This window comes from Kwoniella shivajii, chromosome 4 (assembly GCF_035658355.1).
Source record: "Kwoniella shivajii chromosome 4, complete sequence".
NCBI lineage: Eukaryota > Fungi > Basidiomycota > Tremellomycetes > Tremellales > Cryptococcaceae > Kwoniella > Kwoniella shivajii.
In genome coordinates, this window is record NC_085911.1 from 654,836 (window position 1) to 672,906 (window position 18,071).

The 18,071-nt window shown below is 41.5% G+C and overlaps 8 protein-coding genes across 8 annotated transcripts; 5 read left to right on the forward strand and 3 right to left on the reverse strand.

Moving 5' to 3' along the window:
* Positions 1-159: 159 nt before the first annotated feature.
* IL334_003215 (uncharacterized protein) lies at positions 160-2,756 on the forward strand (the record flags this gene model as incomplete). Its single annotated transcript, XM_062934951.1, has 10 exons — positions 160-246; positions 338-479; positions 562-704; positions 796-901; positions 1,009-1,328; positions 1,412-1,760; positions 1,878-1,962; positions 2,045-2,304; positions 2,411-2,513; positions 2,639-2,756. The coding sequence occupies 10 exons, from the start codon at positions 160-162 to the stop codon at positions 2,754-2,756; spliced, it is 1,713 nt and encodes a 570-aa protein (XP_062791002.1).
* Positions 2,757-3,668: 912 nt separating this feature from the next.
* IL334_003216 (uncharacterized protein) lies at positions 3,669-4,835 on the forward strand (the record flags this gene model as incomplete). The annotated part of the gene is made up of 6 exons (XM_062934952.1): positions 3,669-3,676; positions 3,808-3,879; positions 4,025-4,117; positions 4,211-4,338; positions 4,564-4,653; positions 4,732-4,835. 6 exons carry the CDS (start codon positions 3,669-3,671, stop codon positions 4,833-4,835), a joined length of 495 nt encoding a protein of 164 aa, XP_062791003.1.
* Positions 4,836-6,831: 1,996 nt separating this feature from the next.
* IL334_003217 (uncharacterized protein) lies at positions 6,832-8,766 on the forward strand (the record flags this gene model as incomplete). The annotated part of the gene is made up of 4 exons (XM_062934953.1): positions 6,832-6,955; positions 7,074-7,406; positions 7,471-7,652; positions 7,732-8,766. 4 exons carry the CDS (start codon positions 6,832-6,834, stop codon positions 8,764-8,766), a joined length of 1,674 nt encoding a protein of 557 aa, XP_062791004.1.
* Positions 8,767-9,374: 608 nt separating this feature from the next.
* Positions 9,375-11,786, forward strand: IL334_003218 (uncharacterized protein; the record flags this gene model as incomplete). The annotated part of the gene is made up of 8 exons (XM_062934954.1): positions 9,375-9,886; positions 10,016-10,051; positions 10,200-10,368; positions 10,516-10,568; positions 10,718-10,957; positions 11,062-11,144; positions 11,210-11,286; positions 11,352-11,786. The coding sequence occupies 8 exons, from the start codon at positions 9,375-9,377 to the stop codon at positions 11,784-11,786; spliced, it is 1,605 nt and encodes a 534-aa protein (XP_062791005.1).
* Positions 11,787-12,554: 768 nt separating this feature from the next.
* Positions 12,555-13,548, forward strand: IL334_003219 (uncharacterized protein; the record flags this gene model as incomplete). Its single annotated transcript, XM_062934955.1, has 3 exons — positions 12,555-12,671; positions 12,771-13,092; positions 13,196-13,548. 3 exons carry the CDS (start codon positions 12,555-12,557, stop codon positions 13,546-13,548), a joined length of 792 nt encoding a protein of 263 aa, XP_062791006.1.
* A 562-nt stretch (positions 13,549-14,110) lies between these two features.
* IL334_003220 (uncharacterized protein) lies at positions 14,111-15,140 on the reverse strand (the record flags this gene model as incomplete). The annotated part of the gene is made up of 4 exons (XM_062934956.1): positions 14,111-14,451; positions 14,594-14,648; positions 14,763-14,818; positions 14,933-15,140. 4 exons carry the CDS (start codon positions 15,138-15,140, stop codon positions 14,111-14,113), a joined length of 660 nt encoding a protein of 219 aa, XP_062791007.1.
* Positions 15,141-15,812: 672 nt separating this feature from the next.
* Positions 15,813-16,142, reverse strand: IL334_003221 (uncharacterized protein; the record flags this gene model as incomplete). Its single annotated transcript, XM_062934957.1, has 1 exon — positions 15,813-16,142. The coding sequence occupies one exon, from the start codon at positions 16,140-16,142 to the stop codon at positions 15,813-15,815; it is 330 nt and encodes a 109-aa protein (XP_062791008.1).
* Positions 16,143-16,491: 349 nt separating this feature from the next.
* On the reverse strand, positions 16,492-17,782 carry IL334_003222 (uncharacterized protein; the record flags this gene model as incomplete). The annotated part of the gene is made up of 4 exons (XM_062934958.1): positions 16,492-16,619; positions 16,694-17,051; positions 17,140-17,540; positions 17,608-17,782. 4 exons carry the CDS (start codon positions 17,780-17,782, stop codon positions 16,492-16,494), a joined length of 1,062 nt encoding a protein of 353 aa, XP_062791009.1.
* Between the last annotated feature and the right edge of the window lie 289 nt (positions 17,783-18,071).

An 18,071-nucleotide genomic window follows, 5' to 3' on the forward strand; every position in this document is an offset into this window, starting at 1 on the left:
CATCCTTGTCAGACTCGTGAAGGTATATAGAGAGGTGCTAATTTGAATACGAGAGAATATCCTCTTGAAACTCCCCTACCGATCCAGGTTATACTGACACCATACGAACCTCACTTTCTGATCCACATCAATCCACCTGTTCAGTGGCGATAACAAATCATGTCTTGGGATAAAGCTACGGTCCTCAAGAGACTCGAAGTTCCTCAAAAAGAGGAAGAAGCCGAAATTTGGCAAAACAGTACATGGGTGAGGTCTTTACTATATCTGACGGGGACATATATGTGTATCATAAATGCAACGAAATCGACACTGATCATTGGGAAACTGACTCGTGTAGTTGAATCGAGATAATGTACCTCTTCCAGCCTCGAGACGAAATTGGGGTCCTTGGGCTTATGCTGGATTCTGGATCACTTCCGGTGTGAACGTTTCCGGTTGGGCAGGTGGTGCCAGTTTGATGTCTTTAGGTCTTACAGTCAGTAAGTATTGAAGCGAGTCTTGTGCTACGAGCTCCCAAAGAAACGGGACAGAGATTGACGAGAATTCTTGTTAATTCTTTAGGTCAAGCGATGATTGTCAGCATCGTCGGTCACTCCCTCGTAGCAGCAGTAGTCTGGTGTACAGGTCAAATGGGTGCTCATTGGCATGTCGGTTTCCCTATGTGGAACAGAATGGTTTGGGGTATGAGAGCCTCTTATTTCCCTGTATGTTCAATCGATCATCTCCGAACTCGTTAAAGTAAAATAAAACAAAATCAATCGATCTATAGACTAATGCCATATCGAATCTGCATAGCTTATCAACCGAATTATTTTATCTTTCACTTGGAGTGCCACTCAAGGTTGGCTCGGTGGTCAATGTCTTAAGACACTAATTGGTGCCATGGCTCCTGGTATCTATAGTGAGTATCTGGCATGCCAAATTTGCACCAGAAACTTTACTGATGGTATTTTTTTAATTTTTCGTTTTTTTGCGGGTTTGGTTCACATTTCTTCCCGGGAATTTCAGCTATGAAGAATACGATGCCTGTTTCGACCCATATGACTTCAGCGGATTTCCTCTGTTTCATGTTATTCGTTTTGATTACGATTCCGTGTGTTCTCATTCCACCTGAGAAACTTCGACGACCTATGATCTTCATTGCCTCTTGTTCAACTATCACCGCATTCTGTATATTCATTTGGGCACTCGTCCGAGCGGGTGGTGGTGGACCTTTACTCCATTCAGAAGGTTTGAAATTGGTCGGTGTCAAACCTGCTACCGGAGCCAATCTCGCTTGGGCACTCTTCCACGGATTTTCAGTATCTTTAGGTGGTGTCTGTGCTGGTGTAAGTGACTTTCATCCCCATTCCAAAATGGTATCACGTACGTCGTATACTTACTTTGATCTTCTGGATACATGAATAAACAGATCTTGAACATGTCGGATTACACTAGATTCGCTAGAAAGCCTAATGATCCATTGATCTCTCAAGCCGTTGTAACTCCCATCACAGGTGTATTGGTCACTATCATTGGTCTTGTCTGCGCGTCTGCAGGAGCGAAACTTTATCCTACCGAAACTCTACTCTGGGCACCTTATCGATTATTGACAGCTATTCAAATTCACGAAGGAACAAAAGGTGCAAGAGCAGCTGTATTTTTCGCTTCACTGGTTTTCACCCTTGCTCAATTAGGTATCAACATTCCTGGTAATTTAATGGCCGGTGGTATTGATTTGACTTCAATGCTTCCTAAATATATCAACATCAGACGTGGTGGTGAGTGCGACCTTGTCTCAACTGTTCTTTTGTCCGAACATTTTCACTCCAGCTTTCTTTTCCTATTGTTCATGCTCGTTGACTGATTGCTGATACTGACGACACGTCATCTCTTAGCCTATATCACATTAGCCATGTCGATCGCAATGAACCCTTGGGCTTTAATGTCTGGAGCTACTGCTTTTATCTCAGTCATGTCCGGGTAAGTGATTCTCATCTTTACTCAGTTTCAAAAAGTAACCATCCCTGATCAACCTGTTCAATGTGCGATATACGATATTCAGATACGCAGTTTTCCTCGGCCCAATGACTGGATTGATGGTGTTCGATTACTTCTTCGTGCACAACCGAAAAGTCAAACTCAGCGCTTTATACGATGCTAGCCCCAACTCCATTTATTGGTATCAAAAGGGAGTCAACTGGAGAACTTTGATCGCATGGGTCATGGGTGTGTGGCCTACTTTCCCCGGATTCTTATTCTCTGTTGGAGCCAAAGTCACCGTCTCTATTACATGGATGAGAATCTACTACCTTTGTTGGCCTCGTAAGTTTCTCATAAATTCATGCTTCTCTCATATTCTACTGTTCGAAAAGACTCAAGATAATGTAATGCTGATCGTTTGGGCTCTACTCTTTTTTCTTCTTTTCAGTGGGATTCACTATATCAGGTCTCACTTACTTGATTTTATGTAAAATCTTCCCATTACCTGGTATTGGTGAAGTCGATGATGAAGACATCTTTGGTACTTTCGGGTAAGTCACTGATCGCAACTTACTTCATCCCTGATCTCTCATTTCTCATTGGCACTTGACCTGATCGATGAAGACTGTTCGCAAGCTAATCAAATCTGCTGTGCTCGTTTTGTTTTTTTTCGTAGGGAAAGAGATTTCATGGCTCCTGCTGTCGAGCACGAGGGCGACGATGAGAAAAATCATGATTCAGATGACAAGGACCTCGAGCATAATTTAGTTGCTGTAGTCGCTCTCAGAGAATAATCAATTACTGTACCTATCTCAAGCCCCATGGAGAACGCGCAGGGTACGGTGATTAAGGGGGCGGAAGATCTCAGTGGTGGGCTTTATGAATGAATAGAGCGAAAGGGGATTTCGATATGGAGTCATATCGTGTTATTTTTGTTCTTCTGCCGTTTCGATTCAGATTGTGTTTTGTCGAGGTGATTGTGGAGTGGACGTTGTAAGTAATTACGGATAAAAAGGATCAGATTATTTTATATAACTTGGAAATTTTAGAAAGTAGTTCCAAGTTGAAAATGTTATTTACGTCTTTGTTTGGAAAGATTGGTATGATATACAATGGGTATAAAAGTATGTAATCTTCGTGAATGATCCTATCTTTATTCCGAAGAGGATGTTGCTGCAATATTCTTTGCGTCATAATGGCAGAACACGGTTGTTGACCTTTTATTCTTCACGTTGATAACAACATTCATTCTGATCAAAGTCATATTAGCGATCTTTTCCTCGAAAGACCTTGTTGCACATTAAGATCATCTGGGAAAGCGAATCAACACTTGAGCTAATTATGCGGATATATCTCCCTTGCAGTTCACTAGTATCTATGAAGTATCGGCATTGCGGATGGGCTGAGCGTATTTTGCCCATTTTTTCGCCTCCTTTCACTAACTGTATTTATGATCTTTTGAGCGATTAACGCGGCGCATTTGCACTTGGCACTCACTGTACGAGTTGATTTACGTCACATTCTCTCTTTAGTTTCGGTTTTGGGATTTTTGCCACTTTTGTACGAGTATGTGTTATTCTGCGCGTAATTGCCTCAACCGATACATATAAAACAAAGTATATTCCACCTCTTTGTTCAATTTCTTCATCTTCAATCATATTCAACCAGCTCTAACTCAGTCCAATTTTGAATCAAGCTCACTCGAAATGTCATCGTGAGTCAATCAACTGCCCTATTGCCAATCCGCTATTTCCAGATACGGGCGATCCCATATCGTATAATCGGTATAATCGGCCTTCCGAACCTGTTTCTTACTGACATCGTGCTATCAATAAAAATCAATAGAGGCGTACCTCCTACTTCAGCTTCATCAGCTTCATGCTCTTGTGGATCCAGTAACCCAAGTAGCATCTGCACGTAAGTCTACTTCCCTCACTCTCATCTACCTCAGTCTTCATAACACAAACCATCAAATACACATTTGTTCAGTATCTATTCATGAGTCATAGCGTGGCTGAGTTCGCGCTGACAATGACTGCCTTGTTACAATTTCAACATGTAGATGTCAAAAAGACCACGAATGTAAATGCGCTCCTGGTACATGCACTTGTCCCGGATGTCCTGTTCACTTGAAAGAGGAGAAAAAGGATTGCACGTGAGTTTGACTGGTCGTACCATGATCAAATCCATAAATTAGCAATTTGCACACCCTACATTCACTCTTATCCTTGGTCTCGTATCTCTACAGCTGCAAGTACGATACTGAACCCTATCATGATTTCACAGATGTTACCCAGAATGTAAATGCGCTCCTGGGAAATGCGAGTGTGGTTCATGCCCTAACTCCAACAAGAACAAGGAGGAGAAGGCTTGCGGGTGAGTAATACCTCCTTTGTTCACCCATATCTTGGCGGGGGAAGAGTAAGATGATGTTCAGCGTGACGACGTCATTGTGTTGCAGGGGCGTATGCGGCGTGCGGTGAAGCGAACTTTGAGCAAGAGGTATGATTGGAAGAGGACAGTGGCGAGGGTGAGGCGAAGAGATGCAGATGTTGTACAACTGAGATTCCCAAGAGCTGATCAATGGGACAATTATTACAGATGCGGTGAATCATGCTCTTGTCCTCCAGGTCAATGTAAATGCGAAAATTGTCCAGCCAAATCCAAGAAGGAAGAATCTAAGTCTTGCTCGTGAGTATCACCTTTTCTGACAGGGTTGCAGAAATTCCAATGAAGTGCCGTCGCTGATAACCGTTATGTTTAATGCAGATGCGGCGATTCATGCAGCTGTCCTCCAGGTCAATGTACTTGTGACAACTGTCCTTCCAAATCCAAGTAAACGTCGCGCCAACAGACTCTCTTCTAAAGACTGATCACATTTCGGTGTTTAAAGGGTTTAGCAGTGATGGATGAAAACTTACAGTGATAGTAGAATAGTCGGTTTTTTTGTATATAGCAGGATGTAAAAATGGAAATGAAAACAATATTACAGAGGAAAAAGCCAGATGACAACTGAAATTATGCATCTCGTTTTACATGTTGAAATGGCATGATCCTGATCACGATATAGTAAATCGCAAATAGCTGGTGGCTGCATACAGCAAGCGAATTGAATGCAGAGTTACGGAACAGGATTTTATGACATAAAATCCACATTCACGATCAAGACAATCAAGACAAAGAAGAGATTGATGGAGAAGGAGGATAAGACATGAACCAGCTCAGCCGGGCCTCCCATAGATCTTCAATCTCGCCCAGTCGTAAGACGAGCGAGTACAGGCGTGGTACACTAGACCATCATAAAGATGGAAGTAGGTTAATGACGCAAATCCTCGGGTTGTTAACATCATCGCTGGGAGGGAGGGATGCAGAGAGATCAGGTAAAATGAGGTTGAGGTGATGGGAATCATAAAATGGAGAAAATGGGAATACAAATTGGAATTGGGGACGAAATCATGGATAATAGTTCTGAAGTGTTCTTAGGTTCACACGGACGAGAGATGAGAAATAATTCGTGAGCCTTATTGTCGACAGGGATTAGCAGACATTCAAAGACAGAAGACCTCATGAGGTAGACCATCACTGAACTCGAAGATGACTTATTTCCTCTTTCACTTCAACCTTTCGATCGAGAATAACGGACTCTGTGTATATCAGTGAATTATGAATGCATGAGAAGTGATAATACAGCTACACCTAAATCTATTCATCAGTCAGTCAAATAATCCTTTCCTTCACCTTCACCAATACATCACAGATATCGGAAATGTGACTACTCAACAACTCACATTTTCCTCTTTCCTTTCAGTTCCATCTCACCTAAGCTAACGGTGTGATAAGTCTATTTCTCAATCGTCAGCTACGATTTCCCATAAGAAAATGGAGATCTTCAGGCTAGCTCACTTGATCAACGAAGGTTGAGGAGATGAATTTCTGTATCCGATGTAAATGATCATTGGGATCCAAGCTATAGTAAGGACGTTCTATGACATAACCCAGAATCAGTAAGATGACCCATTGATTGAGCTCATCCATCTATCGCCATATATATATGCTGATATGTGCATGTGAAGTAGATAGCTAGAACGAAGCTCGATTGTAGATGAGACTTACTTTGCCGACACTGATAACATATGTCAGTCATCTATGCAGATTGAAAAAGGGGATGGAAGATATCAAGAGGATGTGGAAAGGAAGTGAGAGAATGAATGACGAATAACAGTTCACTCACTTGATAGCGGCATTGACTCGATCTTTAGTTTCGTCAGAGAAAGGCATTGTGACTTTTGGGCTGGATTTTTACCTTGATCGAGTGGTTGATACGTTGCTGTATATTATATTCTCAGAACATTGGAAGATCATCAATATATCATCCGAAAAGAAAGCTGGAGAAAGAGTGCAATGATTAATGAGAAGATGAGGATGGAAGCGGGATCAAAATACATCTAACATGATGTGGATTAAATTTGATAAACCACATGGTGATAACGTAATACGTTGTATATTGTTATTGTTCTATTGCCGGCTACATGCCGAATGAGCATCATCATCCAATCCTCCATCCTTCTCTCATCATTGCTCTCTCATTTCTCGACATCTGATTTGTGGGAATCATCATCCTATCCTCTCTCTCTCTCTCTTTCTCTCTATCCCCTCATTCACCAATCACTCACTCTTCATCGATCAACCTTGCCGGTTTAATAACGCGGCCTCCTCTTCTCTCGGAAGCATACTCCGCCTCATCCGCATATATAGCTGACACCTCAACACGCGTACAACTCCCAACGATCAATAGTTCAAACGTCACCAGAATCGAGACATACATCGAAAGATACATCACAAGCTACTACGTAGGATATAATCTCCAATATGCCGGACGATCTATCATTCCTCGATCAACTTGAAGAATGGCTCGAGAATCAAGTACCTAATAATTTGCATGAATTACCTTATAAGATGTTGGAAACCGTTGAGAACATCACCAACGAATTATGTAAGTTTGGATACAAAACTCCTCCATTCCCTTCCCATACTCATGTAGTCTCTCTCCCTTGATGGTATCCACGATATGGTATCAGTGAAACAAGCTGACTTGTTCTTTTTGTGTATAGTCGAAACGTTGAATATTCACGGTCCACCTTCAATCTCAATCCCATTTCCACCTTTTGGAAATAAAGAAATTCCACCTCCAGCCCCACCCCCACCACCACCTCCTCCATCAGGATTACCAGTATTTTGTCATGGAGCATATTTCAAATCTGAGAAATATATAAGAGAACATCCTCTAGCTGTAGGAACTGCTCTTTCAGTTGGATTGGGTTTGACCGGATTAGCAGTATATAAATATACCAATATCCTCGATGGGTTCGGCAAACAGTTGAAATTGAGAAGGAAGTTTGGCGTAAAAGGTAGAATCGAGGATGGTATGCTTAAAGAAGCGATCGGTAAGCTAAAGCCCTCGTTGTTCCGATTTATGGCATACTGGAGCTGACACTATACATCACTTAGTCATACTCGCTCCCTCTCCTATGCCCCCTCTCTTAGTTCCTCTCGCCGCGAGTCTTCTGAGAGCAGGATACATCGTACTTGTGTCAGTACCAAATACGAAAGATGCGGACCAACTCGAACGAAGATTAAGTAGCCTAGAAGAGAAATCAGCATTGAGAGTACTTATCTATGACCCTGATGATGTAAGTTTTGTTAAATTGTCAAGCTAAAGATGCTATACCAGTAGTTTGAGATCTTAGCTGACGTTCATCTGATTTACAGATCAACACTTTCCCACCTTTTCATCGATCATTACTTGCCACTTTGACTCTACGATTCCCTGAGTCTGGCAAATATCCATCTGGAGACCCGTACAACCCTTCACCTGCTCATCTACCCCATATCCATGCGTACATCTCTCTATATCCACTAAACCCATCTCCGCCTTCTCAGCCCGGTGGATTACCTGCTCTTCCCACGTTGCTTTCACCCAACTTGGACGGCACAACACCTATGTTGATCAACTTCTATCCTTCAACTTCGCTTCTGCCTACTCCTAACTCCTTCGCGAGTCAACTCTTGACTTCCAACCACATTCTTCTAGGCAGAAACCTTTCGGCTTCCTCTGGAGCGAGAATCGTTTCCATCTATGTTGGCGAAATCGTATTGCCAACTTTACCAGCCATTCTAAGTGGAGGGAAATCACTTACGAGAAGACAGGCTGCCAAAGAACGATTACTTTCCAATGCATCCACAACTGCCAAAGTGTCAATCATTAAAGATTATCTGTTTGGTTCAGTTTCAGTCTTATTTGGAAATATCATCGGGACACTTGGATTAGGTAACAGAGTTAAATCTTATGATAATTTCGAAAAACGTGTATTAAGAATAATCAAATCACCTTCTTTCCAACCTCTGGAAGGTTTAAGGGAAGATAGATATTCTATCGGTGGTAAATCTTTCTTACCACTCTTCTTGGCAAAGTTGAATCTGCCACCTTTCTTCTTACCCAAATTACTGAGTATTTTACCCACTCTTCCGATGGCGACTGGACCTACTCATCCTCCTTTATCAAGGGGAATAAACCCTAAAGATTTCAATTACAGTGCACACTCGGACAAACCCAAAACTCCTACATCGGCAAGTACGACTTCAGCTTCAGCAAACAGTAGTGATCATGAAGGTGGAGAAGATTTAATTTCTTCTATTCATACGGGCACCAGCACAACTAATTCTTCAAGGAGTGGAAGTGGTAATGGTGAATTAGAAAGTGAAGGCTTGGAAGGCAGTTGGGTAGGACTGGATTCTGCGAATTAGTCAAAATAAGTAAAAAGAACCCAAAAAATGAAGGACTCTTGAAGTAAATGTGGGGATGTTTCCGGGGATGGGTTTACTCAAGGAATAACGTGTCATATTCAGTGAAGCAAATGTTTGTAAAAACCAAAAATACGTTTGATTGCTCTTCTTCTCCCTTCTTTTAGTTATTCTTGATAAAATGGAGACGAAATCTTTTTAGGTAGTTAGTGGTTTGTCTTGTTTGTAATCCTGTGAGAACTGTGTAATTTCAATTCGCTTTTCCCTTTTTCAATTGTGCTTTATTCGTTGTACGCCTGATATCGTTCTGAATGTGATCAATCATTGAAAGATGAGAAATGTCATACTTGTGGATTCAGCGATACTCGTATGGTAAAGTCGATCCATTTGCCATCTCATCGATAAGCTACGCGTCAAAAGTCAAAAGAATTACCGGGAATATATGAATCTGATTTCATGTTTACGCAGTTTGATCATTATATCGTCCATGTTTTTCACTGTGCACGCGTCGAACAACGACATTCCTTGTTATTATCAGAAAATCATCAGAACATCCAGGTAAAAAGCAATCTATTATACGACTCATAGTAATCGCGATCCACTGAATCAAGATGCTTCATCGTCGACCTGGTCAACCGTCTATCTCATCGTCATCATCACAATCTTTTCAATCTTCTTCATCTCCAAACACAAACACGAACACAAACACGAACACAAACACAAATATCAGTACGAATAAATCGTATACACCATTAAGGAGGCAATCGAGTAACTTGTATCCTATAACCACATCGAACAGCGGAGGTAGAGCGAGATACAGTATACCACAAGCATCACCATTGGATCTAGGTGGGAGTGGTGGTGGAAGTGGAAGTGGGAGTAGCAATTCCTACGGATCTTATGGTGTATATGGTGGGAATAGCGGATTGAATTCCCCAGTTCATAGTGTAGGTGGGAATGGATATGGATATGGTTTAGGAGGAGGAGGAGGAGATGTAGATTGGAGTAATCCAACCGGTAGAAACGTCACTTGGAAGAGGAAATTAAGAGATTTCGTTGAACATCTAGGAATGGGACTGAAAGATGCTCTGAGATTGAAAAGGAGTTGGGAACTTGTTTCGAGGCGAGTACGAATTTCATCTAGACTGCATGTAGGACAGAGTAAAGCAGAACGTAGTTGAGAATCACATCGTCGACTCAACTTATACTCATGTTCTTGGTCAAAAGCTAATACTTTGTATAACTGAAATAGCGATAGAGAACTTCGAACATTGATATTAAAATCGACGTGAGTGATTTCTCCATCCACTATCATATCATATCATATCATATCATGATACGAATTTCACCATCCCATGATCTATCATGTCGCAAACCATTGAAAAGTACGAGTCTCACTCACTTGATGTATTATTCTCTTTTCATTACACTATTAGGATGATCAATATCTTATCGTTATTACTACTATCACTATCATCAATAATATTCTCACCAATGCTCGTACATCCAATTTCAGAAACAATGGAAAGCAGAACTAAAACCGTTGGAATGTGGTATAACCTTTTATTAAGTTGGCCAGTTTTCGTTCTTTGTTTTTTGATCAATGTGAGTTTATACTATTTTTGTCTTATCTGGAAATTCCCTTTACGTTCGTGCGAGCATAACGATACATGTATCACCTTCCTTTTTTCCTTTCATCAAGTGTCTCTCTCTTGCGAGCTACCTTCTTGACTTCTGACTTAAAATCAACAGGCTTCTTGGGGTCCCTCAATATCTAAAAGAGCTCAAGCAATCTTACATCCATCGTGAGTATGATCATTCTTTCGATATCACCCAATATGACCATTTCAGTCAGCCTGAATCATAGACGACTGCACTCATCCTCGAGATATCCGTGTCGTTTTCAACCTCAACCCTTTGTATTTTGTATTAATCTCTAACCACTCGTACCTAGACATCGTTTACAACCCTCTCCAATAACAACTCCATCTTTATCAACCACACCGATACCTTCTTCCTCGAATTCAAACTCAAATAAGCAACCACCTTTTGCCAAAGTATTTCAATCCATATCGCGTATTCTACTCATAAGCGATTTCACTTTAATGTCAAGGTTAATAGGTATAATACCTTTTTTCGGTAAATGGTTCAGTACAATGTATATGAGTGTGATTGACTCTTACTATTGTTTTGAGTAAGTACATGATATCCGCATTTACCATTAATCAATGAAAGACACAAAAGGGAAACAACTTGTTCGGCTTGGTAGAAGCGTGATGCTGATTACACGTGTGATAGACCAACTTTCACTTCCAAACATTGGCCTCTGGATCATAGAATCTCTTATCTACAAGATAGAATAGCTTATATGATTGGATTTGGTATGTGCTTCCCAGCTTCCTTATATGCTCAAGTTATCCAGTCAAGCTGACTAATTCATGTATAGGCTTTCCAGCGACGTTTTTGACTTCTTTCGGACCACCTTTAGTCACCATGTCTATCTTCGCTCTAATCTATCCATTTGCAAGTATCCCCTCTTTTCATATACGTTTAATGTATGTCCGCTAAGCTTGATCTTATATGAATAGTTCGTCATACAAGCGATTCAAGCTAGACCACCTACACCTTCTTCATCTCTTTTACCAGCTACGCCATCCCCTCACGCGTCGTTACCGTCTTCACCTTCTGGTACAGGTGGTGAATTATCACTCAATGACCCGTTCTTCCCCAATACAAGTATGAACACGAAATCAACCTCTTCATTTGACTTTAACCGATTTAGCAAGAACATGACTCTAGAATTGAAAGTACCTATATTCTGGTTGGCAAGTTATGCGTTACAAGGTGTCAGATGGTTGGAGACAGCTGCGTCGAGAGATAGGAGTGGAGAAAGGGTAGTCAATGGAAATGGGAATGGGAATGGAATGGGTTATGGGAATCCCAATGGGAATGGAACGGGTTTAGGATTGAGAGGTGTTCAGTTGGGTGGACTGGGTGAACGGAAAGGGAAGCGAGCGATGTGAGCATGTAGAGTTATAAATGTTGTATATTCATGTCAATAGATCACACGATTTCCCAAACATGCAAACATCCAAGGGGAATGAATATGCATAGTTCTATCGTCAATTTACTGGAGCTGTAAGAATGAGGTGATCATACTGCTAAAGATGTATGACGGTCCGTCTTAATTCGCAGAATCGGTTGGTAGATGGGAATACTGATAAAAACGCTTTACCGAGACAAACCTCTCGAATGAAGCGGTCTTACGGAGCGTTGTAGTGTGGTCGCAGATTTCAAGTGAGTATAAGATATATCATACGAGTAGGGTCCACTCCCACTGCTTCCTCCACATGAACGGGGGTAATATATCACATCACCCCCTCTTTTTTCTTGTTCGGTCTTCCGATGTTCCGGAGTTAAACTGTTAAATTAACCTTTCCTTTTCCTACATTTATTATTTATTACCTAATCCAGATGTCTCATAATCCTCCTTTCCTTTCCTCTCCTGCCCTCCACCTGTGAGTCAGTTTACACAGTCAACCTGAGTCAAGCCTTCCCACGTGGCATCCACTATATGGATATATACAGGAGCGCGTCGTTTTTATATATATTTTATTTTAATTTTGACTTCTTTCATCTCATCCTTCTTCCTCTTCTATTTTTCCTGAAAAAATCATATAAAAAAACACATTTGCGACATCTCGTCTCGTCCAGTCGCCTAACAAAGTCACTTCACATCACTTCTCTTATCCCCTCTTATCCCCATCAAAGTCATCACCTCATCACCCACAATGACTCATGCACCTTTCGCTTTCATCAATAACATCAATGCTATGCCTTCCAGCTCAAGTTTCAAAGCCAAGAGAAAGAGGATGTCATGGTCCATGGACGAGGAAGAAAATACCAAAGTAAGTTACTACCTCACTTTTAGCTCTTCCTTCCGCAGTATCTTTTGCACGTCCGGTATAATGAAGTATTAATACGAATTTCTCGTTGGTTGTTGATAGCATATCAGAATTCGTTCACCCACACAACAGAACTCATATCAACTCCCTGAATTAATGACGGACCATTCTAATTCAGCTTCTGACGATGATCAAATGATGGATCAAGATATGGATAATGATATGGATAATGATAATGATTGCCATATGGCAATGGGACATTCAGGCGTGAATATGCATCAAGATGATACCAGTGACTCTCACAATCGTCATAATGATAATTACGTATATTCTTCTGGAGGAAGCGGTGGATTCGGTTTTGGTCCAGGTGCAGAAGAAGATGAATTGGAATATGAGATGGAGATGAGTTCGAATCGATTTAAATGTGAGTATCAGACCATCAGCTTGTCCGAGATTGAGGATCGAAGAGCCAGCTGAATCGGATCTTGAGCTGATGTTCATTATGAATGCCCAATCGGTATTATTAGCTTCATTAACACCTCATCCTAACCCACATCATTTCTCTAATCATTATCAATCATCTTTATCATCTCATCATCAATACACCTCAAACAACATGAACTTCCGATCAACTTCTCCTTTAGCAGCTCAAGCTTTCTCACAATCACTTCCTGCCCCTTCAAGTGGTCTTCTCCAACCCGCATATAATGGTCCTCTACCCACAAATGCAAGTGAAGTAGAAAAAGCTAGAAACAGTCATGGGCCAGGATGTAAGAGTATACCAAAATTGATCCTCAGTGATTATCCGGATAGTAATACTGGAAGAAGAAGTATGTGGAGCGTTTGCGGAGATTGTGGCGCTTGTGAGATGGCTCAGTAAGCGTAGCCTTCTGTGGTTATCTGAAAGTGACAATGGAGTACGACAACCTGAAAAAAAGCTCCAGAGCGTATTGTTTTGACTTTCAAGAGGGAAATAAAAAAGGGGTTATTACCAAAACCTGTCCAAAACCCGATCAAATCCTTCCTTTGTCTTCCTGGAGAAGTCAAGATGATAGGTCATCGGATGTTGTAGAAGTTTTGTTGTACGATCGATAGTTTCGTCCCTAGTATTAGTTGTCCGGTTCTGTTGAAAAGGAAGAAGAAAGGAAAAAGTCCATGAGAATAACCAAAAATGTAGGATAAATCGTTATATATCTATTCATGCAACATGTGTCTGTAATTTACATTGAGCTTGTGGGTATATATGTATGCTGGGTCGGCTGACTTGCTTGCTGAGGGAATAACGATTAATATGATGGTGCAGGAGGTGACGTTGATGGTTCTTCGCTGCAAAGATAGAACCGCATTAAAAGCGCTGTGTGGTATAAAGTCCAAGTTTGAGCGGTCAGATTGTCATCTTGCAAGTGACAAGTGAGTATCTCACTGACCGTCGATGAGTTGATCTATCCTTTCATTTCCTCTTCGACACCTCTAAGGAACTCTTCTGCGCCCTGCTCCCCTCCCTCTTCAATTCCAGCCTCTTCGTCATCTTCTTCATCTTCGTCTTCATCCATATCCTGATCCTGATCTTGTCCAGGGATGATCTTTTCGTCTCCTTGTGGCTCGATGAATCTGAATCTTCCAGCTTTACTAACTCGTTTCAGTGATTCGTCTTGTTCCTGTACTGCAGCTTGAGCTTGTTGCGAAGCCAATTGACTTGCTGAGGTAGGAGGTAGATGCTGTGAGCGAGGTATGGAAGATTTGACGAAACGATGTGCTGCTTTCGTATCTATTCTTGTTCGTTCTAGAATCCATCAAATGGAAAATACGACCAGTCAGCAACGTTATCAAAATAACTACTAGTCATATAACCCATTGCAGAGGAGATAGTCGTCTGATTGACCGGTCAATGGTCGGGGAACGGGAAGATGTGAGATGAGACTGACGAGTTTCAGGCTCTTCAATGGATTTGATCTTTCCATAATACGTTTTGATTCGATCCTACGTCATTTTGCGATTGTGCGAGATTCAGCGTTTTGTTTTGTTTTTCGTTTCCTGTGTACAGAACAATGCGAGGAAGTTTGAAATGAGTGAGGAAGAGAAAATAACACTTACAAGTTCAGCGGTGACATCATGTTTATCTGGATTGACACCTTTCATCTTCATGTAAACTATCAAAAACCAGAACAAAAGGTTTTTGGTCAGATGAGGGAAATTTGAAACAAACCGATCTTTAGTTTTTTTATTGGTTTTAAGAGTTGGAAAAGGAAAGGAGGAGAACTTACTCCATACCAAATCATTAATAGTGTAGCTTAGGAGTATGTCCATTTTGGCCCTTTCCATCAAAGATAATTGATCTAATTTATCGAATAATGAATCTTCACCTTCACCTTCTTCTCCTATCAATGGACCTAAAGAATCCTCGAGGTCTGATAGAGAGGACTTGAGGGATGTGAGATTCGATTTTGGATCTGAAGAAGATGGTTCTGTCATCGTATGAATTTCCTGAGCTCTGGGAGGATGTCTCTATGCTGGATGAGGTGCGAATGCTGAAGGTGGATGGATGTATCAATTTCTACAACCAGCTAACAAAGTCAAGTCAACGTTTATTGACAAAAAAGGTACGATAGCGAGTCACGTGATTTACCCAGAGAGGAGAATGAATAGCTACGTCTCACTTTCTACTTGTGTACAGTAGGCCGTACTCTATGTTAACAGTACTGCTGTAAGGCTGAATTGGCCACAGCACAGCTGATCACTTGGAATACAGGCATGGGGATCCGAAGTCAATTCGCCTCAACGAGGGAATACCAAAGACGATTCTCGTCCCTTCTGGTAACTTCGATGTTGTGCCTACTGTAATTTCAAAGTTGGTCAATGATTTCCTGGAACTGTCAGCAAAAAATACTTGGCGCGAACTGTGAGCTTCTCAACATGAAAGAGATATTTGAGAAAGAAGGTGGTTTCATAATACCAGAGAACTCGCGTAGAATCTCGAATGAGTCAGTCACTCTGCGACTCTCTCTTCACTCCGCTACATGTTCGACTGCCATATCGGATATACTGTATACCAAAGATATGCCATAGACTGCAGATTGAATCTTTGGTGATAGAACGATTCAACCCGATCAAGCTATGAATGATCAGAACAAAGGTCTTGGGAGATTAAGCTGGAGTTCCTTCCCTTGCATCTTCTCCGATTCCACCTTCCGCATGAACTGGTGCTAAAATATCTGTAACTACCGCCCAAAGCTCTTTCAATTTCTTCCCTTGAAGTTTCCCATCTTTAATACTGTTCTCTACGGTATCCTCGGCAGAAATTAGTTTGATTGAATTTGAATGACAACGACAAGCACAGTCGATCATCTGCCCGTGACTAGGTGCCGAGTTGTGGCATTGTGTGAGGTTACAAAAGCCCGTAGTTGGATCATCAACGGATGGGACAGATGGGGAAAAGGTTGGTATGGTTAAGTGGGCCGGTGCTTGGTCTGACATTAGCTTTATATTTGATTGTAAGTCAGTGACTGTGAGAGAAAGACAGATCGAGTATCAAATGTGTCCTGCTTGTCGATGAAAAGGGTGTGTGAAAATACCGATATGACAAGATTCACTCATTGCATTTGCATGCTTTATCTCGAATGACAAACCTCTTTATATATCCATTCGTTCGAAGTCACGTACGTTCTAACAGAGTCCAACCCTTCCTTTTTGACTAATGGAAACTCTAAGCTCACAATGGATGAACCATAGGACGGAGACCCTTCATGACGTGTTTATGATATATTACAACTTAACATGCATGTTTCACGCCATCTCACGAAGTCTCTATTTCTAATATCTATTTCTACATCGGTATGACGTCTGCTCCAGCTGGTTCTTCGGATCGATTCGTAGGTGCATGAGCAGAGGGAGCGGATGACGGGTTAATCCAATTCGCTACTACTTCAGCAACCAATTCAGAGTTTGCTTGAGCTAAGTTTGAATATACCATCAGTGGGATATCCCTCTTTTCCAGGTCCACAAGCGAGAAGGAAAGATATCCTTACTCAAGCAGAACGCATGCGGTACACCATCTAATAATTTCACTCTTCCTTCCGATTCTCCACCTAAAGCTTCTTGGACCAATGGACCATCCTCGCCTACCCAGCCATCCAACTTGCCCTTTGCCCATACTCCAAATAATCCCTTTTGATGATCTCCAACTCGTTGGGATTTGTACCATGGAATGTCAGGTTCGCGAATGAGGTCCATCTCAGATCTGGAAAGATGCAGGACGTGTCTGATGACTTCAGGTGAGCGAACGAGGGAAAGTGATGTAGGAGGTAATGAAGTCCAAGGGAGTATTGGTCGGATCAAAGGTGATAGCAGTGGTAAGAGTTGTTTGAACGGTCTGTGGAATATTGGCTATTTATAACATTTACCCTTTTAGCTCAGATACCTGTATACTTTAAGAAGAAGAAAGTGAGATGTTATCAGTAGGATGGAAACATACCCATAACGTCCATCCATTCCATGAATTACTTATCCAACCCAAAGTAGGAAATAGTAAATATCCAGATTGAATCAACCAATTTTCTTCTCGTTCACTTGTATTTAATCTTTTCATTATTTCACATGATAACCATGCACCAACTGAATGACCCATCAGACTGATCTTTGGTTTTGATGAATAGTTGACATCCTCTTTAGCCCAGTCATCAAGATATCCTTTGATAGATTGGACCAATTCGATTTTACTTTCTAATTGTTGAGGGAGATCAAGTGGTTCTTCGGGGGGAGCGATCATCGTCGAATGACCAATATGAGAAGTCGCTAATATAGCACACGAATCAGGCAAGAGGGAATGTAGATGTGATAGGAATGGTGGATAATATCCTAATAATCCGGGGTTACCTAGATATGCAGATATCCATCACGAACTCAGCGCAAGGTTGATTCATATGAAGTCAGTAAGGCTTACCTAGGATGAAGAGGATCAGATGCGAAGGAGGAGAACTATTTCCCCTTCTAGCTGGCCAGTAATTCAGCTCGACCTCTCCCTCTGCATTCGTCACTCGATGCGTGAACGAACATTGCAAAGGCAATGAGCTGGGTTCAGGAGATGGTTGTCGGAGAAAAGCGAGTCGTACGTCCATCTTTATCGTCAAACCCTTGTATGTGAGGTCTACGGCAAACAGAGATAGACCTGATCAGATTTCATTCACCTCCAAGCACAGCTGCTCTGAGACGATGCATGCGCAAGGTGAGAGCAAGCAGCTTATGGGATGTAGGATATTGAATGCAGTAAAGTGATGATCATTAGACCGGTTGACGTCACCCGGTGAATCCTTTTTTTTTTTCGATTGACGCGTTGGAAAAGTAAAAAAGTTGAGAACATGAAAAGGTGGAAAGAAGGATATCAATATCTGGAGACGCGTATTCAAA